Source organism: Dunckerocampus dactyliophorus, chromosome 17 (genome assembly GCF_027744805.1).
Source record: "Dunckerocampus dactyliophorus isolate RoL2022-P2 chromosome 17, RoL_Ddac_1.1, whole genome shotgun sequence".
NCBI classification, from domain to species: Eukaryota; Metazoa; Chordata; class Actinopteri; order Syngnathiformes; family Syngnathidae; genus Dunckerocampus; species Dunckerocampus dactyliophorus.
The window spans coordinates 4,643,305-4,670,215 of NC_072835.1; the positions used below are offsets into that span (position 1 = coordinate 4,643,305).

Here is a 26,911-nt window from a genome sequence, read left to right on the forward strand (position 1 = left end):
TTTATTTGCATATATGTAATGTAACAAAATCAAATAGTTTCGGGGGGGGCGGTGAAGCGAACAGACCTCCAGACAGAGGCGGGCTGTTGGCTGGAGGGGGTCCGGCAGAGGAGGCAGTCTTCTCGGCGGGGGCGAGCTGACGAGTGCTGGTCGGAGAGAGAGAGTCGGGCTGCGGGAGGACCTGCTTCATGTCCCCGCACTTTAAACACAAATGAACCCAGACGTGGAGGAACTCGTGAGAAGAAAGATCTGGACGAGGTTCTCTTTGGACGACAAGCCTCCAGTCGGCAGAGGATCTTTTGTATTTCCTCACTGAGGACATTTTGGATTTTTTTTTTACTTCTCTACCATTAAGTGCTCACCAGCGGGGATTATTTAACCACTGCCTTCGTTTATGTTGTTTTCTTTTAAGATTCATTTAACGTTTTAATGTAAGTTGAGCCACTTTTGTAGCGCTGTTCTTTGAAAAATTAACCATTTTGGTCAGCATTTGTCGCTCTTTTGAGTGAGCTAGATTAGCTAGCTGCTAGCCTAGCTAAAACCGTTCGCAGTAGCCTCTTCTCAGCGGACTAATGTCCACCTGTCCGCGTAAAGTTTGACTGGAATCGTCTCACCTGGACTGTGGACATCACAGGTGGACAGAGTTACGTCAGGAAACATCCAGGTGAGTTTTTTTTTTTTTATCTTATCGTGTATTTTTATATTTGTGGGGCCCCATAATGGAATGCTAACTATGCTAACTTGGCCAGCCATAGCTTAGCTCGTGCCGTCCTGATGTTTCACGTTCAAGTCGTCATGAAGTGTCTTTTTTTTGTCTAAATATGTTTTTGATGTTTTATGAAGTGTCACTTATGTCGTGAGTGAGTCTTTAATGCGTGTTAGCCGCTGTCTGCACAGCCAACCTTGCTTGACTTGCTTTGCAGAAATTAAATAACATTGTCGCAAAATAAACAAAACATTTTCCTGGACCTGTTTCACTACCAGGGCCGGTCCCAAGCACGCAGCTGCTGGGGCATCTTTTGTTGCCGGCCACCTTCTCCCCTCTTGTGCAGGATTAATGAAGGTTTTCATTTACACTAGATTAACGGATGTCATTTAATCCGTTTAGGATTGGTCATGAACGCCCGGCTAATCTGCAGCATCCATGTTTGGTAACTTGTGAGCTATTTGGCTGGGAAACGCAAACATTCCTCGTAATAGGACCTCCGTGGATGTTTGTGTGTTTCTGACAGCGAGGCGTGATGGTTGCCCCCCTCCTGCATGCAGATAAACACCGGCTGACAGGCATGCTGTCGACATGTTGACGCATGCGGCTGGGGACCTCTTGCCGTCCTGGTGTCCAGATCCAAAGTTGACCCGGTTGAATTAACCTCTGACCCGGGCCAAAGAAATCTTGGCAGCATGTGGACATGGTCCACAAACATGACAGGAATGTTCTCCGGGAGAAGAAACGTCCTCCACCCTGATGTTTGCTTCATGCCATCACCTAATTTGTATAATTGGCCATGACATATGTGCATATCAAACACAAAAAGTGAGCAAAAAACATGAAAAACAGCATCAAATTGGCAACACCGATCCCTCTTGTTACGTCTTCTTCTCTGGCAGACCGGGTGCGTTAAGAAGCAGCATTACGATGCCATCTCCTGTATGTAATTGGAACAACAAGTTATGTTATGTGTTTATGAGCGAGGATGGACAGGTAGTGCCAAATGTCTTTGTGGTGGTCCGCCACTAACATTACACTCGTCCGTGCCGTATACACAAAACAGTGTTATATACATGAAAACTAAACCACCTTGTACAAGAGTCCTGCTGCTTTTTAGAGGCCACTTGGCTTATCTCACTCGTCTCCTTTTTGATGCTTTACAACACGGCTTATCTCCGACGCCAGATAAAAGTTCTTTGCGCCAAAGGCTTCCTACTGTAACGACCACCTGTGTCGTCCCAGCCCAAGACAGTCAACACTCCTAAAACAGAAAGAACGCACGCAGGAGGCGTATGAGAGTGTTGACTAAAGGCTGAGTCTCTTGATCCATTTATAGCCCTTCGGCCAAGGGTGAGTGCTTGATGTGCAATCACCCACCAAAACACTAGGGGCAGTATTTTCCTGAGAGACAGCACTTTTTTCCTGTTGACTCGCAGTCTAGCTTTCGGTATAGTTGGAAACAATAGCATCCACCGTAACCATAATCCACATAATTTGCAATTTGAAATACATATAAAACGACTAAATGAACATTTAATGTCACCGTTACTTTGACTGAAGACTTGATTTTTACAAACGCAGTTGGACTCATGCAGCGTATTAAAGGAAAACTGCACTGCACACTTTGGAATTTTGCCCATGAACACACATTTCTTTCCCTTTTCTGTGTTCTAACGAGAGAAAACAAGTTGGTATGGGCCAGCTAACATTGCACGTCATGGGAGGTACCCATTTTGACTATGGAGCCCTCTAAAAAACCACTCTAACAACGTTTTATCGTTTTACATACAGGCTTCCATCATGCATTAACCAGTACATTGATGATAACATGTAATACTTGCAGTATTTTCATGATTTGAAACCTTACCGAAACTTCTTTTCTAGGCACATTGGTTTGACATAGCCCACAGGAGCTACCGCGACTTCCGTCAACAACAGCAGCATTGAAGCAGCAAGGACACTTGCAATGTTCGCGCTCATTGGGATGGCTGTGTCTTCCAGCACAAGACTTGTGCTCCAGTACTCAGCTAAAAAATGCTGACAGCAAACGAGCACCTTGTTGAGTCTTTGAGAGCCAGTAGTATCCACTCTTACGTCTGTCCCGTTGCAGTGGCTTGAGGTGTTGTGAGTGACGCTGAGACTAGCGGCTAGCGAGGCGTCGTGTTATTGCATCAGATAAATATAGTTTTTCGTGTTAGCTGCTACCATAACAATATCGCCGTAGCTTGGTTAACATACAGGTCAGTTATGTAAATGGTACACTTTTGGTTTGAGGGTTTTTTGTAAGTGCTTTAGCGTCAAAATAGGTACCTCCCATGATGTCCATTGTTAGCTGACTTATACTAACTCTGGAACGCACAGAAAAGGGTAAGAAATATGTGTAAGGATTGTGAATGACGGGCAAAATGGGAAAACAAAGTGCAGTTTTCCCTGATCACAAGACGCGCCGCCATATTCCACGTGAACTGTGGCGAAATTCTCAGTTGATCTTTGGAAGCGTCCTTCCTCTCCTCCAGTATGTTTATTCCTTTCAAACTAAAAACGCATCTTGCCAGTCTTGCTTCCTGTCACTGACGTATCGAAAGAGGCCAAGTGATCGCCGAGAATTGAAATTTGAGGCTACTTAGATCCGAGAAGTCTTGGTTTGTTTGATGTTTCACTTCATTGATTGCCGTCTAGACGCTGTGTTTTGGTTTACAGTATAGCTGATTTTATGCAGAATAAGGAAGAGAGAGTGTGAATAACGACAACCCTGAAGCAGGGTTCATTTTATTGGCCTGCGGCACATGCTAAAAATAAAATATTAAAAAGAAAAAGCAACCCAGCAAAAAAGGGAAAAATCAGTAATTTATCAAGCATAACGTCAACATGTTAAGAGAAAAAAAGTTGTAATCTAATAAAAAAAACTCTTCATTTTACGATGATCCGGATCGCATTGGCAAAACTAAATAATTGGCTTGGATCTGAAGCCCAAAAATGGATCGGGACACCCCTCGTTTAGACAGAAAACATTATACACGCATCCCTCGCAATATCGCTGTTTGCGTTTTGTCAGAAATTATTTAATTAATAAATGATCACTGTTTCGTGATAGACTACGGCCTACTATTAGTCACAACATATTGAAATTCGGGCCGTCAATCGTTTTAAAATATTTAATCACATTTCATCCACAGTGAACTCGCAGTAATCGCACTTAATCGCAGATAGAAATAGGTTTTTATTGAATAAGTAGGGATATAAATCTCCTTGGGGTAAATGATTCAATACACATCTACAACGATAACGACGTCAAATTTTATGTAAAGGGATATCAAGTTTGAAAATATGGGCCATTTTATTTAGAAAATAATATACACTTAGAAATCCCCCAGTTTTTGAATGTTTAATGCTTTGTTTAACGGTCTTTGAACGCACCTTCTAACTTTGTCACACGCTGCACAGATAGACTGCTATGCTGTATTTTTACCCTTTTTCTTTCGCCTCATATTTGGCCCCAATTGCTGATACTATGTGGGAATGCATAAAGGTAAGATTTAATGACCTTATTGAGTGCTAATGTGCACATTTGTATGGTGCACTTTCTGAAACTTCAGGCTTGTATTGGTGGATGGTGGCTCTGTATTCATTTTGTGCTTTTAGTTTGATGTTGTTCCTGTCATAGCTTTACACAATACATCATAAATATGATCGCTATAGTGTACGTATAGTTTATTGATGTGTTCAAAATCTTTCCCGGTGACTAGCTAGTGTGCTGCTAATGCTATTTACAGCCATTCTCATCATGAGTCATGGTCACATTGACACAAGCCCCCAAAAGCTGTCCTCGGACATGCCTGCCATTAAACAGCAGCTCGTAACCCAAATTTTAGCTCGCAGTTCAAACCAAAAAAAAATCAGCCTAGAGACGGCCCGCATCTAAAACACTCATTGGTTGGCACACTCGTATGCCAAGATACCACTGCATAAATGATAATTTAAAAATACCGGTAGCGTTCCAGTAACTTCTGGCTTCTCTCTGGCAGACAACATAGTCCGTGACAGCTCAAATCACAGCAACAGTAGAACTTTGGTCTTGTTGCAAGAGCCATCTGCCAGGGCGTTGAAGCTAAATTTACCAATTAAAATACCCTTTTCTTTGTCCATTTTTCCTCAGTATTTGCTCCCGCTTGTAGCTCCACAGTCACCACTGCGTTTCCTCAAACTACGGTGTGGGCCGAGAGTCATACAGGACGTGAGAACGTTAATCCTGCGGGGAAAACAAAATTAGTGCCGTTAAAGGAAACTTCCTTCAACTGTTTTGAAGACCTGGGTTCGAATCTCCGTTGTGCATTTCTGTGTGGAGTTTGCACATTCTCCCCGTGTTTGCGTGGGTTTTCTCCGGGTACTCCGGTTTCCTCCCACATTCCAAAAACATGCATGTTAGGTTAATTTGCGACTCTAAATTGTCCATAGGTATGAATGGGAGAGTGAATGGTTGTCTATACACTATGTGCCCTGCCATTGGCTGGCGACCAGTCAATGGTGTACCCCGCCTCTCGCCCGAAGTCAGCTGGGATAGGCTCCAGCATACCCCCGCGACCCTAATGAGGAGAAGCAGTATAGAAAATGGATGGATGGATGTATTCTGGTCACTAGGCGGCAGTAATGACATAAAACATGGAGACATTACCTTACATTACATTAACTTGACACTGCACGAAGTCAGCCATGGCATGTCCATGATGGAGTGAAAAAAAGTTCTCCTTCCATTCTGTGTGGAATTGGTAAGCTATCTAGCGTAAGAGTTCGGTAATGTGGTGTAAACAATGAATAATAGAAGTGCAACGGTGACTATAGAGGTGTTATTTCATGTCTACAGGGCTCTAATAATGTTAAAATTGTGTTTAGAAAGTCATAAACAGTTTCATTTATGCTATAACTACGAAAATGTATTTTTATTCATTTATTAACATTGAATCCTATATTGCGGAAATTGATTTATCACGGTGGTGTCTGGAACCAACTAACCGCCATAAACAAGGGACGACTGTAGTGGGAATGTGAGCGAGGGTGAGCACCAAATCTTTTTTTAAAAAAATGTATTTGTGGCGGTCCCACCACAGGTAAATAAATGTATGGAAACCCTGATGTACTCATAAATGATTACCCACTTGGGGTGAATGAGAGTTTTCTGCAACAACACGGCCTATTTTTAGACAGGAAAAAAAGGCACCAATGTTGAATGTGAGTAATGGATAATGTGTTTAGTTTTCACTTTCACACAAACCCCTCATTAGACCGCGTTTCCCTCCCGACCTGGAGCACAGAAGACACGTCCCCGGCTAATATTCATAATTCACAACCTCACCCGGGGCGTTTTTACAAAGCTCTGACACGCCTCAACATACCAAGGCGAGCCAGCTGCTCTGACACACGTTTGATTAGACGATAGCTGGGCCAGACGCTTCTCTGGCTGTAGCAGGTAGCAGGTTGTCATTTGCTCGTGATGATTAACGAAAGCTGCAGCTTGTGTTTATAGATTGTGTTTGCGAGTAATGACAGCAGATGATCAGCATCGATTAGGTAGTCTGGTCCATCTGTGCGTGCAGTGTGTCGTTATGGCTTTGCTTCTGTGGCCCAGTTATCATCCATCATCATCATTATTATTATTATTATTATTATTATTATTATTATTATTATTATTATTATTATTATTATTATTACCTCTGATCAGTATTGTGGTGAAAAATTAACATGACTCATACAAACAAAGTACAAGTGTTACTTTTGGTGTCTAACCTCATCGTGTACTCTGCCCCCCACCCCCACCAATGAAACTTGACGCTTTATTTAGGTCTTGAGCGTGTCAGCGACGGAACTTTTGTTTGTTGAGATTGAAAGCACCAAAGAGGAAGTGGAGCAGAAGCTGCCGAGTGTTTGCAGCTGATTGGGAGGTGCAATGAATAAGTCAAAATGTCCCTCGCTGGCGTCTTTGTCTCCTCCCGCGGCTGCACGGAGACACCATTGTGTGCTCGATAAACGACGCTATCTGCTCCCCGCCTCTTGTTTGCTCACATCAGCCGGCAATGTAGACGCGGCCGCAGAAACATGACTGTCAAGGCCACACGTCTTCCGCCAGGTTTTGGTGTCTACTGTACAAACAGTACTGACTTATTATGACAACTTCTACCTGTATTTACTGTGGCTCCTGTTGTCTTCTGCTTTGTGTTTTCAATAGAGAAGAAAGTTGTCGCCGCTGGCTCTTTACCAGCCGTCCAGGTGCTTGAGTCCTAAATGACAAGGTACGTCATTATTTTCCATTTCCTTGAGATCAATGTTAGCCACACATTTATTTTTGTGGCAGACCACCAAATAGATTTGGTTTTACCTGTTCACCCTCACTCTACAAACACATTATAATGGGACTGTCTACTTGTTAACAAACCTTATACCTCTGCCAGAGAATAAGAAGATGTAGCAGGAGGGGCCAGTGTTGCCAGCTTAGTTGTAATCAGACCCCTCTCGATGCTCCGTTTTCAAAAAGGCAGCAAAGGTTATGTGATTGTTAGCAACTGAGACATTAAGTGGTTGTTGCTTGTTGTTCAGTGGAGAGTAAACGGTTTACAGTCGTCCCTCGTTTATAGCGGTTCATTGGTTCCAGACCTGACCGTGATAAATGAATTTCCGTGATATAGGATTCAATGTTAGTAAATGAAACATAGAACATAGAAAACCTGTTCATGACTTTCTAAATACGTTTTTTAACATTATTGGAGACGTGTAGACATGAAATAACACCCCTATAGTCGCCATTACACTCTTGTTATTCATTGTTTAAACCGGATTACAAAACTATTATGCCACAGGGACTGTAGATGGCCTCATACTGAAACAGGTGACCGGCCCATGCCTACTCCTGGGATTGAAGTGGTTTAGAGTGTCGAAGGTATAGGTGTGTGTGTGTGTGTGTGTGTGTGTGTGTGTGTGTGTGTGTGTGTGTGTGTGTGTGTGTGTGTGTGTGTGTGTGCGTGCGTGTGTTCAACTTAAAAAAACACCTTGGTTTGTCTTTTATTTGGTGGATTTATTATGCTGTGGCAGGAGAAAGTTATGTCTAGGTTTCACTTAGGTTCCAGGTCTAAATGTGGTGTCTTCATGTACCGCCAAAAAATGTGCGAAATCCTAATGCTTGACGAAATTCATCAATTAAACAAAGACATAAACGTAAAAATTATGGGCTTTCCAACAGATACTGTTGACATGAAAGCACATTTCGATCTTCTCAACGAGCAGCGGGTACTGCTGTGGGCGCTTCCCTCATCTCAATGCACTCACAGGCAGCTCTGTCTTGTTTGTGACATGAGAAAAAGCGGCAGAAGAAAGTTGTAAACATTATCATGTTGTTTTACTCACTTTTTGTCTCCCACAATGTTCTATGCTCTCCTTTAGTGTCCATACGATGCGTCATGGACAATTATGCAAATTCGACGATGAAGCGCATGTGTGCACCGAAACTGTTACTGCAGAAGAGCGATCACAACACGCATATGTTGCACTCCAGACTTAAAACGTGCCCATCACATAAATTACTGGATCTGGTATATAAGTTGGCCTCACCATTGCAAGTGGAATATAACAACCAAAGTGAAAATAAATGACTACCTCTGCATCCTTATCTGTATCGGCACCAAACTTTATTGTTGTCTTTTTTGGCCTTTGTGTGACCCCTCTACAAAGTTTGGTGTAATCCCACAAAATAACTGTAATCAAATTGTTTTTATACACAATTGAATGCTAAAACCTGACTTTTGGACTCTCCGTTGCCTGGAGTTTTCCCTGGAGTGTGAAAAAACACACTACACTACACTACTAGACAAAAGTCAAAGGAAAATAAGATGGGAAGATTAAAAAAATGGCATGTGTGAATGTGGCTTGCTTCTCGTGACGCAGTCCTGCCTGCAGCAGCATTTTTATTCTCACGGAAGTGATGCCGTCCGAGTTGTACCGGAGACAACAGGAGGGCCCCGCCTCGTCGTGCTGGAGGCCACTTGACATGATCCACCTGCCAAACTAGCTCCGAGTACATAGGGCGTCTCGTTTCAGCCCCCAGGTCGCAAATAGCTGCTTGCTGTGCGCTTCATCCTCCTTTTAAGCCAACAGAGGCTGTGACGCCGTGACAGCTGGCAGCCAACAATTCCAGTGTGCCGCTTGAATTAGCAGCAGGCCCGTTAAAGCTGTTGGGTGTTAACTTGTTTGTAACGGCTACAAATGTCCCTTTAGTCCATGCAAAGCTCTTCCTGCAGCTGCCTCGTTGTGAGGGTCTCTCGGCGGTGGGAATAATCACGTTTATTGTGACTGCTTACCACGAGACAATGTGACGGTGAAGCCACCACGTTATGGCGGTGCCTGCAAGCTGGCTGACCAGAAGGAGTAAAGCTACCCAAGGGTTAGTTTTGGATGCATCACATGGTCCAAACCAGCTGAGGGTGAATACAGTCTACTTGACTATACAGTCTATTTGTGGTGGCGGATTGCGGTGGGTCGTCATTTTTACACTCAACAAAAATATAAACGCAACACTTTTGTTTTTGCTCCTATTGTTTATGAGATGAACTCAAAGATCTAAAACTTGTTCCACATACACAATATCACCATTTCTGTCAAATATTGTTGACAAGTCTGTCTAAATCTGTGATAATGAGCACTTTTCCTTTGCTAAGATAATCCATCATACCTCACAGGTGTGCCATATCAAGATGCTGATTAGGCACCATGATGAGTGCGCAGGTGTGCATTAGACTGCCCACAATAAAAGGCCACTCTGAAATGTGCAGTTTTGTTTTATTGGGCGGGGCGGGGTCTGGTGACTCAGAAAACCAGTCAGTATCGGGTGTGACCACCATTTGCCTCATGCAGTGCAACACATCCCCTTCGCAAAGAGTTGATGAGGTTGTGGATTGTGGGCTGTGGAATGTTGGTCCACTCCTATTCAATGGCTGTGCGAAGTTGCTGGATATTGGCGGGAACTGGCACACGCTGTCGTATACGCCAATCCAGAGCATCCCAAACATGCTCAATGGGTGACATGTCCAGTGAGTATGCCGGCCATTCAAGAACTGGGACGTATTCAGCTTCCAAGAATTGTGTACAGATTCTTGCAACTTGGGGCCGTGCATTATCCTGCTGCAACATGAGATGATGGATGTACTGCCAAATTCTCTGATACTCCTTTGGAGACGGCTTATGGTAGAGAAATGAACATTCAATACACGAGCGACAGCTCTGGTTGACATTCCTGCTGTCAGCATGCCATTGCACGCTCCCTCAAATCTTGCGACATCTGTGGCATTGTGCTGTGTGGTAAAACTGCACATTTCAGAGTGCCATTTTATTGTGGGCAGTCTAAGGCACACCTGTGCACTAATCATGGTGTCTAATCAGCATCTTGATATGGCACACCTGTGAGGTGGGATGGATTATCTCAGCAAAAGAGAAGTGCTCATTATCACAGGTCTAGACAGATTTGTCAACAATATTTGAGAGAAATGGTGATATTGTGTATGTGGAAAACGTTTTACATCTTTGGGTTCATCTCATAAGAAATGGGAGCAAAAACAAAAGTGTTGCTTTTATATGTATGAACAAAAAGTATGTAAAAAAAACATGAAAACAGCTGTTTTAAGGGGTCCCACAGCAACACCCGCTGCTCGGTGAGAAGAGCAATTGGAGATTTCATGTCAGAGAGTCCAGGAAAAAGTCACTTTTTTGAAAAACAATCTAACAAAAAATCTGTACCGAGTTGGAACGAGAAGCTACATTCATATAGGGCCCCAGTATAATGTGTTTCTTATCCAGGGGCGTCAAACCCATTGTCACCATGAGCCATAATGCTGTAATGGTTACTCAGAGGGCTGCCTGTGAAACTACATAAATGTATATGCCAACAAACTTAAGTTGAAAGAAGTCAAGCTATTGTATAATTCAATTTTAATGTGGTTTGACAACAAAAAGAAACTCAATTTGCATGCAGTAAACTGACAGAACAAATAATTTAGCAAGAAAGATTACTAGATTATTAAGATAGTCTTTTTGATTTTTAAATTTTTTTTGTACTATAATATACATTTTATTTAAAAAGTAAAAATAAATAATAATAATCAAATTAAATCAAATCAAATTAAAATATATATATATATATAATATAACAAAAAAATACTACATACCGGTATGTTAAAATAAAATACTTCTTCATGACAAGCATTATTTCTGGGCTTTCACGGGCCACATAAAATGATATGGCGGGCCAAATCTGGCCCCTGGGCCTTGAGTTTGACACCTGTGTGATCTAATAGAACACAACCACAAAAAACAGGGAAAAATACTTTCAAAAATGCCACCTAATCTTATTTAAAAATCTCACTTTTAATTAGTTTTATTTTATTTTTTGCTCAATATAATTTCAATATATTTTTTGTAAATAAAATAAACTAAAAATATATATAATAATAAAAATAATACTAAAAATAATACAATGACATAATTAAAATAAGTGTCCTTGACGTGCATTGTGTTTGTGTGACAGGCCTTGTGTTTGACACCTGTGGTCTAATCTATCAAATCTATTTGTGGCAGATCACCACAAATAAACGAACGCATGGCAAACACTGCAGTCTCAGCACAGCCTTGTTCCAATTAAGAATACATTTTTGGCATAGGAAATAGAATTGATATGTTACCAAGTGTCACCATCACAAGAACTTATCTGTGCAGCCACTAAAGTCCCACCTTCTGCTCGCGGTCATCCCCTGTAGCCACACCCACCACTGTAGATTTGCATATTTGTGCCACCTGAATGAGTGCTCAACTGATAACATCACGATGCCACTTTTAAAAAGACAACACAAAGCGACTTCATGCCGGCCGATGGGAAATTCTGAGGCAGACTGAGCGAGGTCGTGGCCTAAACATTTGTTAGTTTGGATGAATTGTTCCCATGCAGATCCGAGGTCAGCTCCTTACGCTAAATGCAGACGGTCAGCCTCTCATCTCCTGCCATGTGGTCGGAACGTCACTTTCTCCGTGCCAACACTAACAAATGCTGTCATGTCAGCTGGTGCGTCCTCAAGCTGTTTCATGCTGTTGTCTCCACACCAAAGCGACCATTCGCAACAAAGCATTGGATGAATGAGCTCCTCTTCCACTTGGCGAGCAGCGTATGCCTGCATGGACGTGTTGCTGTGACCTCAATGTTGTGTAATGCTGCAACCTGCTTATTGAAACATGAACACGTGGACGCACATACACTACACGCTAGGAACAGTGGTTTTCTTGCACGTACATTGAAGAACCTATTTTCCCCATTAAGAACCACACAGCAGATGTTGTGCATCCTTGACTCTGCTGATCAATCTTGATGCCTTCACTGTGACCAAGCTATTTTTTTTGAGGCAGTCTTGGTACTGCGTGCTTCTTCTGCCTCCTTGCTGTGCTCATGCTAGTGCAGCATTGTGGGGAGCTCGTGTCACTCTGATGCTGTACAAATGAATCCCAAAGGCTCGTACTTAACTCGAGCTCATATTTAATTAAGAACTTACAGGCACTGGGGATTTTTTTTATGTTTTACTGCTGTGCTATTTATATCTAGCTGGCACCTCCATTTCTGCCTGACCCGGTTGGGTCTTTTTCCCCATGAATCCAGACAGGTGCATTGCATCAGACCAAAGTACTGTGCCCTGCAAATGACTTTGAGGTCGTTTACACAAACTCTTTCTTTGCAAATCTAAAAACATGTGTACTATGTTGTGGTCATGGAAACACACTACATATCTGTGATTCCTGCGATGAATGCACTAGTTTACACTGCATTGCTCTTTTGAGGAGAGGTTTTTAATGGTTAGTTTAGCGTTGTTTCACTTTCTGTAGCTTCATTAATTTGGCAGCCAGGACCGCACGATGATGCAACGTTGCAATGTAAACACAGCGTCAAACAGTAGACCTGTTCATCCTGTTGCAGCTGTTTGCTCAACACGCGTGCAAAGATGAAGAACACGTTGCACACATGCTGTTAGAACATGAGCGTGTCATTGCGTTGTGAACAACACTATAGATTAGCATGCATGTGTAACTGCAGTGCTTTCCTGCACTGCTTGTGACAAAGCTGACGTCACGGTTCTCGCAGGATGGACACGCTGCTGTTGCCGTCACATAGACAGGAAGTGGCTTACCAGGAAGTTTGTAGAAGTCTTTCTGGGTGTCTCCGTGTGCAAAAATTTGTCAAAATGTATCACTGCATCATGGTTTATTTTGGGTACATTAAGGGAACAAAATTCAAAACATAAAACTGCTTTAGCGATTGTAATTCTACAAGTACAATATTTAGGAACATACAACAATGTGAATGAGTGTGAATGATTATTTTATTTTATCTTTTAGTAAAGTTCAAGTTTGGGTGTCCAAACTTTTTCCACCAAGGGCCACATATTGAAAAATGAAAGAATGCTCTATACAGTATATTTAAAACAAAAACCAAAACAAAAAAACCTGCATTTCAGCTATGTGATGTAGGTGAAAAAGCATATTATTACTATGAACTCTTTCCTCCCCATTTTAGCTGGGTTTTGGTTGTTGTTTTATTATGCTTTTATTTTCCATTTCCAATTTTTTTTTTTTTTGTTTCTCATAATGCTGTATTATGACTTTTTTTAACATGTTTCTTTTTTCCTTAATATTTCAACTCTGTGCTACTAAAATGAAATTTTTCCTCATATTACGGGTTTAATCAACGTAAAATTGCGACTTTTTTCTCGTTAGAATACAACTTTTTCTTAATATTTTGAAAGTATTCTCATAAAATTACAGTATTTTTTATTTCTGCTGTTGTTTTTCACAATTATTTCAACTTTCTTCTTGTAAAATTTCTTCTCATAATGACTTTTTATCATAATATTTTGACTTTATTCTTGTAACATTGTAACTTTTTTCGCAACCTAATTTTTAAAAAGTTACTATTACAAAGTGTTCATTGTTTTTCCAAATATAATGCATTATTCTCTTAATTACAATTTTTATTACAATTTTTTTCTCAATATTTTGACTTAATCCTTGGACAATTATTGCTGTTTTTTTCCACATTTTAAAATTTATTTGTTAAATGTTACTTTTGGGGCCATGGGCCTATCACAAAACAGCTGCAGGCCGCAGTTTGGACATGCTGAAGTGCAGCATTACAGATGGTCCTCTACTCACGGTGTTCCAAATTTTGTCATTTCATGGTTATGTGCGCGCTCCCATGAATTTTTTGAAAAGCGTAAATTTGGCCCATAAATACGACTCGCTCGAGAAATAGCAGTTACGCTACGTGCGGCCCACGTGCAGCCATGCTACTCTCACCTAGGGGGTGGGAACCTCTGGTTACCTGACGATACGATGCGATGCAATACAAGGCTCACGATAACGATTATCTCATGATATGGCGATTTATCGATATATTGGTCAGGAAATAAATCTATGATTCCATCCCATTTTCCTCCGCTTATCTGGGTCCGGGTTGCGGGGGCAGCAGTCTTAGTAGGGAAGCCCAGACTTCCCGGTCCCCGACCACCTCCTCCAGCTCCACCGGGAGGACACCAAGGGGTTCCCAGGCCAGCTGTGCGACATAATCCCTCCAGTGTGTCCTAGGTCTTCCCCGGGGCCTTCTCCCGGCTGGGCATGCCCGAAACACCTCACCAGGGAGGCGTCCGGGAGGCATCTGGACTCGATACCTGAGCCACCTCAGCTGGCTCCTCTCGATGTGAAGGAGCAGCGGCTCTACTCTGAGCTCCTCCCGGATGACCGAGCTCCTCACCCCGTCTCTTAGGGTGAGTCCCGCCGCCCTGCGAAGAAAACTCATTTCAGCCGCTTGTATCCGCGATCTCGTTCTTTTGGTCACGACCCAAAGCTCATCACCATAGGTGAGGGTGGGAACGTAGCTCGAACGGTAAATTGAGAGCTTTGCCTTCCGGCTCAGCTCTCTCTTCACCACGACGGTCCCGTACAGCGACCGCATTACTGGAGACGCTGCGCCGATCCACCTATCGACCTCACGCTCCAACCTTCCCTCACTCGTCAACAAGACCCCGAGATACTTGAACTCCACCACCTGGGGCAGGACCTCATTCCCAACCCGGAGGGAGCAATCCACCCTTTTCCGACTGAGAACCATGGCCTCAGATTTGGAGGTGCTGAGTCTCATCCCAGAAGCTTCACACTCAGATGCAAACCGTCTCAGTAAACGCTGCAGGTCACAGCCCGATGAGGCCTTCAGGACCACATCATCTGCAAATAGCAGAGATGAGTTCCTAAGGCCCCCGAAATGGACTCCCTCGACACCTTGGCTGCGCCTAGAAATTCTGTCCATGAAAATTTATGAACACAATCGGTGACAAAGGGCAGCCTTGGCGGAGGCCAACGTTCACCAGAAACAGGCTTGACTTACTGCTGGCAATGCGAACCAGGCTCCTGCTCCGATTGTACAAGGACTGAATGGCACGTAGTAGCGCGCCACCAATCCCATACTCCCGGAGCACCCCCCCAAAGGACACTGCGAGGGACACGGTCGAATGCCTTTTCCAGGTCCACAAAGCACATGTAGACCGGTTGGGCAAACTCCCAAGTACCCTCCAGTACCCTTGCAAGGGTGTAGAGCTGGTCCAGTGTTCCGCGACCAGGACGAAAACCACTTTGCACCTCCTGTAGCCGAGGTTTGATTAACGGTCGGACCCTTCTCTCCAGCACCTTGGAATAGACTTTCCCAGGGAGGCTGAGGAGTGTGATCCCCCTATAGCTGGAACACACCCTCCGGTCACTCTTCTTGAAAAGGGGGACCACCACCCCAGTCTGCCAATCCAGAGGTACTGTTCCCGACTTCCACGCAATGTTGAAGAGACGTGTCAACCAAGACAGTCCCTCAACATCCAGAGGCTTGAGGAATTCAGGGCGAAACTCGTCCACCCCCGGAGCTTTGCCACTGGGGAGCGTTTTGACTACCCCAGATACCTCAGCCCCGGTGATGGAACTGTCCGTGTTCGTGTCCTCAGCCTCTGCTTCCTCCATGGAAGGTATGTCAGTGGGATTGAGAATTTTAGTGCAGCATTTCTGTAAGCAAATGTGCCTTCTTAACAGACACTTTTATTGGAACATTCCTGTAAAACTTCTAACAGAGACACTATTGTAGTGCAACATTTCAGTAACAAACCTATAGCTTATTTTATAAACAGTGACACCATTTCTGTGTGACACTGCTTTAAAGTGCAAATTTACTGCAAGGCATCTACCTGCACATTCTGAGAGAAAAAAACAACAAAATTTGATAAACAAGCTTAAATTATATAGCAATATTAATATTTAGAAATGTAAATGCTTCAAAAAGTGCATGTTTTTTTTTTTTTTAGAACGTGAACATCAATGTTACAATAAACCTTTTCTGCAAAACTGAATGGACAGATGACATGTGAATATTACACACATACGTGCATGTTTTTCTTGAGAAAGCACAATTGGTCAGCATGTTCAGGGGTGAGCACACTTCTCTGGACACTGATGTCCCCAGCAATTGAAAAAACCCTTTCAGCTGCTACACTGGTCCCAAGAATACACAAATGCATTTGTACCAGCTTGGAAAGACGAGGGTGCGCATACGCTTGACTTTTCCACCACAGCAGACCCTTCTCTTCCACCCAGCAAGTGGACATCTTCATATTGCTTTATCTCCCTTTCAGCAATTGCTATGGTTGATTCTGACCGAGTAGATGGATTGTTCTTAAAGGTCTGTCCCAGCAGGTCCACAATAGCAGACTTCCTCCTTTTTGGGCTCTGTGCAGTGCAGTCCTCCTGGTTGTTGTCACTAGAGTGTGAGGCAACTCCTCAACCTCTCCCTGTGGTGGCTCCCAAAGCTGTGCATCCTCCTTTAGAGCTACAGCCTTTGACAGTAGTTGTGTACTTCTTGAGGTGACAGAAAGAGTAGAGATTTGAATCTTGGGTCAAGAGATGATGAGCTGTGGAGCAGATGTTTTTCCTTCACAGACCGATACTGTACCTCTTTTAGAGATCCTGATGAATGCCACCCTTGACTTCTCAAACCAGAGGTGAATCTTCCCGAGTGCTGATGGTGTCACTTACCAATTAAGCTTGAAGTGGGGCGATGATAGAAATGGTGGGGCTCTTTTCCTCGCACATGATCGCCACAAGCATCGGCTTGAGGGCTTCCACCATCTCTTCGGCATTTGAGATGTCAGACTCACTCATTGCGCAGTCGGTCACATTCTTTCTCACCTTAAAAATAGAGCAGAATAAAACATAAGAACATTAACATTGCTATATTTGAGTTTTTTCTTTAAATTATGATTTTTAGGTGGTAGATTGAATGTGTTGGAAGTATGGAGAGAGTGGGAAAAAAAATACATGTCCTTAGTTATACATTTGTTATAATAAAAATGTTACTATTCTCTCCTAATGTTTGATAATGTGTACAATAACTAAAGTGCACATTACCTTAATAATATAAGCTGTCAAGGCTATTTTATCTGTTTACTGACTGAGTCACTGATTTATTTGACATGTATTAAAAAATATGATCTAATTTACTACATATGAAATTGGATTATAGATTTTTTTTGGATTGCAAAACATTCTTACCTCAGGTGATAAAAGAGCAACGGTGATTGCTGGCTGCTGCTTGAGAAACCTGGCGACCATCTCAAAGGCACTATTCCAACGCACAGGCAAGCCCACGATGAGCTTATGTGGGGGCAGGCCAGTGAGTGTTTGGTTCTTCTTCAGTGCTTTTGCACCTATTGTGCTTTTGTGGAAGTAGTTTGAGATCTTTCTGATATTTGCGAGAAGCCTTGCGACTGCAGCTACCTTTAGAGCATGTTGTGATGCAAGATTCAGCACGTGTGCAAAACACATACATGCTGATAGCTGGTTAGGTCCATTGCTACAGTCATATTAGAGGCATTATCGGTCACGACAAATGGCTTTTTAGTGTCAATCTTCCACTCATCCACTGCTCGCTGAAGTTTCTGCTATATGTGCGCCAGTGTGAGTTTCATGCAGCTCACGAGTTTGAAGCACGTATGATTTTATTTCCCAATTGCTGATGAAATGAGCGTTGATTGTAATGAAAGAGAGTGTGGCCGTTGATGTCCAACCATCGCAGGGAAGACCTACTAGTTACATTGACTCGAGAGCATTCATAAATTGAGCCCTGGTCTCCTCGTACAAAGCCGGGATTGTTTTTTTCAGTAAAATGTTTTCGACTTGGTATTTCGTAGTGTGGCTCTAAAGTGCGTATCATAAAGCGAAACCCATCATTCTCAACAAAGCTATATGGCCGCAGATTCTTGCAAATATACACAGATATGCCGTGAGTGATCAACTTTGACCCGGGGGAGGTGAACGGGAGTTTTGCTTTAAGTAGAGCCCCCACGGTGGTCTGGCCAGGCTCAGCAGGCAGGCTAACAGCCACGTTTTTTTGGCTTACTATCTCTGGGTTATGGTGCTGCAAATGGCTTTGCATATTTCTTGTTTCCAGTGTACTTAACTTTTGTGAAACGGCTCTTGCGTATATCCTGCATAAGTCCTTCTCCAGCTTTGTTCCATCATCAGTACTGTAAAACACAAAATGTATCCACACTTTTGACTTGTAGGCTGCCGGTGCATTGTTCAACTTCTCTTTTTTGCTCATGTCCGCCACGTTGTCGCCTGTTGTGTGTATTCTTTGCCTGCCGACTTCCGCCAACTTTCCCGCCGCTCCTGCGAGGCGTGCCCCTAGCAGACCACCAAGGAATTGTGCCAAAGGAACTAACAATGAGTGAGGCAGTAGATAGCGAATGTATGTAAATCAAAACTTTTTATACTTGGCGGGCGCATATCGATAATCGATCGTGAGATAAAATATTGCGATATATCGCCATATTGAGATATTGTCACACTCCTACTGTCAACGCTGGACTGTTGCCACCATCATTAACTCATTCATTACCAACCACGTATTTATACATTTTTTATGAACCCGAACGCCCGATCCCAAAGACATATAATGCTTTTTGAGCAATAGGCAAAAATAGGTGATGACGCAACTGCACAATAATAGATGTATTTTTAAGCCATAAAACCGGCCACAAGGTGGCAGAAGTACATTTGGTAAGAGCTCGGCATGGATGATTTGCATGTCTTTGCATGTACTCGACAGCAACGAGGAAGTGGGAGAGCGTGGAGGAGTGTAGCGTGCAGAAGGTTATGCATTGTAGGGAAATTTTCACTCACGCATACACACGTGCACGCACACAGTTTACTTCCAAATGTGAACATTTTAATAAATAGTTCATGGTGTTTTAATTTGTAAATATATGATTTTGATATAAAACAACCCTGTTTTGTGTTGTTTGTGTTGGTATAGTTTTTTAGATATTTCAGCTGTCACAAAAGTAAGTAAAGAACGGAAAAAGGGAGAAACAAACTTTTTTTTTTTCTGATGAAAGATGGGAATCTAATCTTTCGTTTGGTAGGTTAACACTTGTCGCGATACCATACTACCATACTGATATCAGATGTTCCATACCGGCAAATCTACCGGCATACATGTAGCATTATACTGCTACTGTTATGTAATATCGTGCCGCAATTTCTGATGTAATCCACTTCTTGTAGAGACGTGTTGCTCCTCTGACTCTGTCCAACACTCCAGCGTTGTTTGGATGTCAGGAAGTGATGAAAAGTACACGTCCTACCTCAAGTTGTATTGATAAGAAATGGGTGCATATAGCGTGCTGTGGGAAAACCCTGAGTAGATCCTCCGATGGTCCTCTGGGAATGTATGACATCTGCCTGACCTCCACTTGGTGAAGGACTCGGCAAATGAAGTGGAAGAAAAGACAGCGTTCTTGTGCCCCAGGCCCATCTGCGTGCGCAGATAAAACATGAGAATAATTCATTAGTGTAATTATGATATCCCTCTCCAAGGGAGTAGAGATGAAGACCCTCTGGATGGTGCACACGCACTTGACAGGAAAGGAACTGACCTTGTGCTGCTCTGATGCAGTTTGCACATTCTCAAAGAGATGAATCACACCGGCTCTGATTAAGCTCCTGATATGGATCAGTGTGCATATGCTCCACGTGCGCTGATAGCCCGGCAGTGTGGCTGTGGCTGCTAGAAGCCACTTTGTCCTGCTCGCAGATCAGATTGCTCACCCTCATTTCAGGCCAAACAATCACGGTTTTGTTTTCCACAGTCACGCAAGACCAGTGAGCGCCAAGGCACTGGGAACCAAAACTGGAGTGAAACTGGAACTTCAGGTTCTAGTCTGTCACCAACCCTCTCGGTGATACCAGCAGCTTTTCACTTCCTGCTGAATGGATGCATGTGGCTGCTTGTCAAACACAGCAGTGGTCAAGATAAAGAGGAACTACATTCATCAATGTGTTTACTTGATGTTACAGAAAGGCTGAATCCCAATTCTACCCCTTCCCCTAGCCCTTAAAAATCTTAAAATCTACCTTTTAAAACCTAGGGCCAAGGGGAAGAAGCCACTAAGAAATGGGACACCACTTGATTCTTATGTCATCACCCTTTACTGCTTGCTGGCTGTGACATAGGCAGATGAGATAATTAAATGGTTTCTAATAAATGTTTCCTTCCATAAAGTAAGGTGCATACATGTCTATATTATTTCAGTGTTATATAGCCTACCTCCCGACACCTTTTTTTTTATAATAAAAGGCACACATTTTTACAAACTTTATTGCAAAACAACAAACAATTTTAATAACAGTTTACAACCAGCACTGTAACAAAATTTATAAACATACAAAATTTAGCAAGTATACATATGAAATAGAAATAACAATATAACAAACGTCATCAACAAGTGTATAAACCTTATCAAGCATCATTTTAAGGTTTAAAAATCCCCTTGTTTTGGCCTCGCTCTCCTCATGTCGTTGATGTTCTCTCTGATTGTTTTGTAGGACAGTCTATAATTGCATTTTGTTCTATAGGACTTTATAACTCGCGAAAACCAACAATTCAAATCATTGCGAATATTTATGTGGAGTAGAAAATGATTGAATATACACTAGGTCCCCAACTTACGAACGCCCGACTAGCGAACATTCGCGGATACGAACACAAGCCGACTGGTCTATATTTTAATTTTATTTTGCCTTGCAGTCGCTCAATCGGTATTTACACTGCTACTGTACATGCTTGACCAGTAGAGGGCACTGTGACACTGTTAATGGGACCAACAGAGGCAGCGTTAGAGCTAATGGGACCAACACAGGAAGAGTTAGATGCTGGGGAGATACAGTGTAAAGCTAAATGGAAAGCTAAATTGTACAACTTGGACAGAGCGTGTGATTAAAGTTTATGAAGCGTTAATAGGCCTGCTTAATTCTACACCACCCACAGAACACTACCTCTTTTAGAAGAGTCTAACGACGATGGCGATTTGTCCTTTTTTTCAATATCTCCTCCTCCTCCACAACCAACGACATATGCTCGGCCAGTCCTCTTCAAAGGTAAATAACATTTATCATTACATATTATTATATCACTTTTATTATTGTTTTTTTCATTAATTATTCTTGTTTAATATTACTACTGCATCCAAACTCATATTTACATACATACACATATACTGTATATGTATACATGTACTTGAAGTACCTATATTATTGGTAATATTACCTTTTCCCCTACTTAAGAACAATTAGACATAAGAACGGTCATCTGGAACCAATTGTGTTCGTAAATTGGGGACTTAGTGTATAATAAACCATGAGAGACGTTACTGTGAAACTCAATAATTATGCGTAATTACCAGTTTTGCCACTGTTACCAAGAAAAAGTCATCCGATTACTGAATTAAAAAGTAACTTATTTACTTTACAGATTACTTTATTTTGAAAGTAACTAAATTACATTGCTAGTTACTCTTTCAGTTACTTACAGAAGCTGCCTGCAACACCACCCTTCACCACAGAACGACAACACGTCTTAACACTATTTTTACTGGTGCAACATCAGCAATGTATATAAAGTTTAACTTAAATAAAACATTGAAAATAAAGGTTTTTATTGGAAAAAAATGTCTCGACATCAGCTTAACTGTTTTTAAAAAAACATGTAAAAAAATAAAATAAAATAAATGTAAACAGTGTTTCTTGGCATCACCACACAAATACTTTTAAATAAAACAGGATTACAGACTACATCTTCAAATAACTTAAACTTGTTTTTGGAAGAAAAACAATCTTATTTGACATATTTAACATATTTAACTATTTAAATTTGACAAGCAAAACTTAAGTTCTACATTGTTTATAAAACTCTATTACCGTAAATTGTTTTGAACAAGTTTTCTGAGCATTGAACCGGAGTGGTCATACACAACAAAACTGGGAAACATCATGCTTCAATTTTTCTGTTACTTCTATGGTAACTGCATGCTATGAATGAAACAATGTAGTGGTGTGATCAAACCAAGGGTTGTACTTCATCAACACAAGCTTCTCAAACCTCTTGTCAGAAAGTCTATTTCTTCTAGGGGTGAGTACCAGACTACCCAGACTGAAAAGCCGCTCCACAGGAGCACTTGATGGGGTATTTTCTTAATGTTTGAAAATTAATGCAGAACCTTAAGGTCACAGACTGACCTCAGGTAGTCCATGACTTCCTTTTCTGCTGAATACGTCTCCTCATGCTTCGCCTTAAAACTGAAAAAAATTCATCTCACCTTGGCTGGCAGAGGTGGTGGGCACATCGGCAGGTTTTGGTGTTGCAGGAGCAGTTTTGCTGCACTCCAATGTCAGAAGTTCTTTTACTCTTTCCCTCCTACCTGCATCTCTCAGCCATCTGAGCTTCAATTTTGGACAACTGACAGCTGCAAGGAGGGCATCTTTGTTGTCCAGCAAACCGGGTCTGGATAGCCTGAAAATATAATTCAGATGTTAAAGACAAGGTCATTTGTCATTAAATTACTCGCAAAACATGACTAATGTGGGCTCAGTATTGGATTTAATATTGTTTTTGCTTTTTGTTGAATGTTATATATACACTTAAATGTTTTCTATGATACTAAATAGTAATGATCATGAAAAGCATCATGCAATAAACATTAACTAGCTTAAGGACAGAACATACCAGCACTATGGCATCTGGAAGGCCAGCAGTTGTTCTGGAAAGGGAGTGTTTCACAGCTAGGACCTTCTGCATCAAAACTTCCAAGTGTTTGTAGTAAAGTCCCATAAGGACAGTCACCGTGTAAAATGTCGATTGGAGCTGTCAGTGGCTTCATGGCGGTGCAGTACTTGTGCAGGAATTGGTACTCCTTTTCTGTGAAGCTTTTAACTCCCAGCTTGGTGGACTGAGTATTCAGTTCACTCATGGGGATGTCAGTAATTCCCCTTACAGCATCAAAAAAGGACTTCCACCTTGTGGATGTAGGTACCAGGAGTTTTCTTTTGCTGATTTCTTGTTTCGGATGCAAGAGATGATCTGCTTGATTTGCTCCAAAGAGCTGTGCACTTTGCTATGCTAGTCCTATACACAGCCTTGTGTGAGAAGCACACCGGTGGTGAGGGGGGGAGACAGCTGACCATCACTCTCATTCTCATCTGAGAGGACTTTTGACATTGTCATCGTCGTCATCAGTGGGATTGGACACGGCATCCTCCGTTTCATTCTCATCATCAGATGCTGTGACAGGCTGACAAACTTTAAACCCCTTAACAAAGTTGGATCCATTATCAGTCACTGTTGCAACTACTTTGTTGAGCAGTCCATACGCAGAGTGAATGTTTTCACTTTCGGCTCCAATAACATCATAAGTATGCCTACCACGAATTCTCCTGCACGCCAATGCACCATTATTGCGCTCCAATGAGGATCTACCGATCCAGTGGAGCGTCACTTCCATAATACTCCTGTTATTCGCCGTCCAAATATCAACAGTAGTTGACACAAAGTCGACATCATTCATCACAATCGTGATATTACGTTCCATTTCAGCATACTCCTTCTACAGGTAGGATGAAAATGATGTTCTGTGAGGAAGTTTGGCATTGACAGGAGCGAGGATCTTCTGTAACGACGGTGTGTCAACCGTGTTCAGCAGTAACATTTCCTCCGATGTACCGTGCAACCAACCTTTTGAACTCCCCTCCACTTACCGATTTTCCACCAAAGTCCAGTTGCTGTTGTTTGAGTGGCGTCTGACCTGCTGCACTCATAGCTGGTCCTTTTCGCTCCATCAGTAGGACCTTTCGCCGTGAGCTTGACTGTGCCGTACTGACTGAGTCCAAATGTTTCTTCAAGTTTGATGTGTGTTATTGACGGCAGATTACAGTTTGTCTCCAGGACAGAGCGTACAACGAACCAACGAACCGTAATATTCCTATCTTTGTCAGACACGGACTTGAAGTAGTGACTGTATTTCCACCTGGCAAAAGCTGAGTTCCCTCCTGCCGCCATCGTTGTTGACACTCATCACTCGCCGCTGTCACAACGGCAATTATGGCTTTCTGTTTGTTGAAAAATAGTAACACAGAGTGACTTTGGATAAGTAACTTCAATCCGATTACTGGTTTAGAAATAGTAACGCGTTAGATTACTCGTTACTGAAAAAAGAGGCTATGCAAGAGTAAAGGGTGACTTAGTAAGTAATTACTAATAGCTACTTAGTAACGCTTCACCGACTTCACTGGGAATTATCCGTCTTTTCAGCGAGGGTTGTAGCTCCGCCTACCCATTCTTCTCAAGTGTGGCCAGCGGCCACACTCATTATCAAGGGGTATGTAACCCTTAGCACTAACCCCTCGGTTTAAGGAGAATTGGGACACCACTTGATTCTTGTGAACGCGCAAAACCTAGGGGTAAGGGGTAGAATTGGGATTCAGCCAAAGTCATTAATGGTGTTGTCCAGCTGATACCAGATTGTAAGACACAGATGAATCTCTAAAGTTACCCTGGTCCCCCTCCAGTTTGTTTGTGGAGTTGATCTTTGCGGTAACTCCATTTGCATCCTGGGAAGCGTGGGGAAAAAGTCCACCTCACATCGGTTCCCCCTGTTTCTTCTTCCTCCCCGGGGACGTCTGGTTGACTTCATTCCTGGCGACTTCTGTCTGTAATCTCCGTCAAATATGTTTCAGCTGTAGCCGGCAATCCCGGCAAACCACAATCTGGATCAAAAGCTGCTTTCAGGAAGCGCTAATCACATTGTGCCAGCTAGCTATTAATAACGCAAGCTGCTCGCTGCTGCCGACATGTGCTCAGCATCACACAAACGCTAACAAACCTCACACGGCAGACGTTTGCCATTAGTTGTATCTGAGTTGGGATTATTCTGCAGGGACCGTGGAGAAAGCCAGCACAACTGCGACCTTGGAGTCACAGAGTTTTCACCAGTGTGACCTTATTGCATTTGAGCAGGCTGGGAAGTGGAAAATGTCCCGCTTAGACCGTACGAGATCAGACCTGAAAGTAAACAAAAAACACGCCTGACCATGATAAGCTAGCATTTGTTTATGAAGACACCATTTTACTGTCAGCACTTAATTTGCCCCAAATTGGTGAGCAGGAACTCCATCCACTGGCATTCGATTGCACTTTTCCTAGTCAGAGGTCTGACATTTCCGACTTTCCAGCTTTCTGGAATGCAGCAGTAGTTTCTATGACAACATCCTTGACCCAGGAGGCGCTGGCGTTGCCGCAAGTCAGCGGGTTTGTGACTGGGAAGCAGCCTCCTGGCTCTGATGAGGGGAATAAAGTGGGAATGTGTGTCTGCCCTCTTGTTTCATTCACCGCCACTTTTGGAGGACGCCAGCCGGCACGGTCACATGGCGGCCATTCGCTCTCACTGACGCTCTTTCAGGCCAGCATGCTGCCACATCTTAGAACGTGTTTAAATAAGTAGGCCAGCAGAGGAAGTGTTGCGTCTGGAACGTATCGATTGTGGTGCCTTTTGAAACCTTCTTCCAAGCGTTGGTAAGAGGCCGAGGATGTGCGAGCGCAGTCGGCCGTGTAAATGTAGGTCACTTTGTTTTGTTGGCACCAAGGAGCTCATTAGTGTGTGGCCTTCTTTATCATTCTCTTCCTAAACGTTGGGGTGGAGCTAACCTTATAAATCTCACTACTTGTGTTGTCCCAGTATGCTTGGGAGAGTGATCAAATTTTTGGAAAAAGTACCGTATGTTTGCTTTGGTTGGCGCTATGCATGTTTTTAGGTTCTTAGCATTGACCTTCTTCCAGTTGACCTAATACTTACGTATGTAAACAACCCAGACGGTGGCAAACAATCATTGGACAATGTTGCAACTTTGTACAAGTGTGTAGTTTGAGGACACTCGTTCTTCCTGCTACCTTTTTGTGTCTGCCAGCTTCTTGTTCTCTTGAGCGTGCTCAGAATCGTCTGCTTGGCAGGTCTATTTGCTGTTTTCATCCCGCAAAAGCGCACGCTCTAAACACATTATTCAGGTGTTAAAAATGTGATCTTTTTCAGTCAGATTACCCCAATAATGTTTCTTATGTTCTTATTCTTTCTTGTGTTTTCTTTCTTTTCTTGGGAGAATGAACAGAATAAGATTTTCATTGCATGGTATAACTGCTGTTTTACCATGCACATGACAATAAAACTCTCTTGAATCTTGAATCTTGAATCTTGAATAATTTCATTCCCTTACGTTAGGGGTCTCAAAGTGCAGCTAGAGGGCCATTTGGGGCCCGCAGCTGTTTTTTATTGGCCTCTTGTTAAAAATGTAACTTAACAAGAAAATTAAAAAGAAAACTGGAAATATGGAAAAAAATCAGCAGTAATTTTACAATAATAAAGTCAAAATATTAACAGAAAAAAGTAGTAATCTAACGTGAACAAAAGTTGGAATTTTACGAGAATAACATCAAGGAAAAATTTATATTTAAATATATTATATTTTTATATTATATTTAAATTTATCAATAAATAGTAGCAAATTATTAAAGACACATTTTTATTAATTTTTTTTAAGTTAATAAATAAAAACAAAATTGTAATTTTTTGAAAATTAGGTTGTAAAATAAATTATATTATGAGAATAAAGTCAAAATATTATGGGAATAAATCATAATTACGAGACAAACATAGTTATTTTATATATTAATTTTCAAAAACGGCAGAAATTGAAAAAAATTACCTGTAATTTTATGTG

General features: G+C 42.2%; 1 protein-coding gene across 5 annotated transcripts in view; it reads left to right on the forward strand.

The window, feature by feature from the left end:
* The first annotated feature begins 89 nt into the window (after positions 1-89).
* The window catches only part of erbin (erbb2 interacting protein), a 61,598-nt gene continuing 34,776 nt past the window's right edge, over positions 90-26,911 (forward strand). Inside the window, exons 1-2 of one of the 5 annotated variants that reach the window (XM_054758041.1) lie at positions 90-664; positions 6,930-6,993. Coding sequence is in view for 4 of the 5 variants with exons in the window: in XM_054758043.1 (XP_054614018.1) it covers positions 14,515-14,544 (30 nt within the window). In the remaining variant the exon portion in view is untranslated. Of the gene's footprint in view, positions 665-6,929; positions 6,994-14,347; positions 14,545-26,911 lie in introns of those variants that run through there. The other 4 variants (XM_054758043.1, XM_054758042.1, XM_054758040.1 and 1 more) reach the window with 4 other exon arrangements.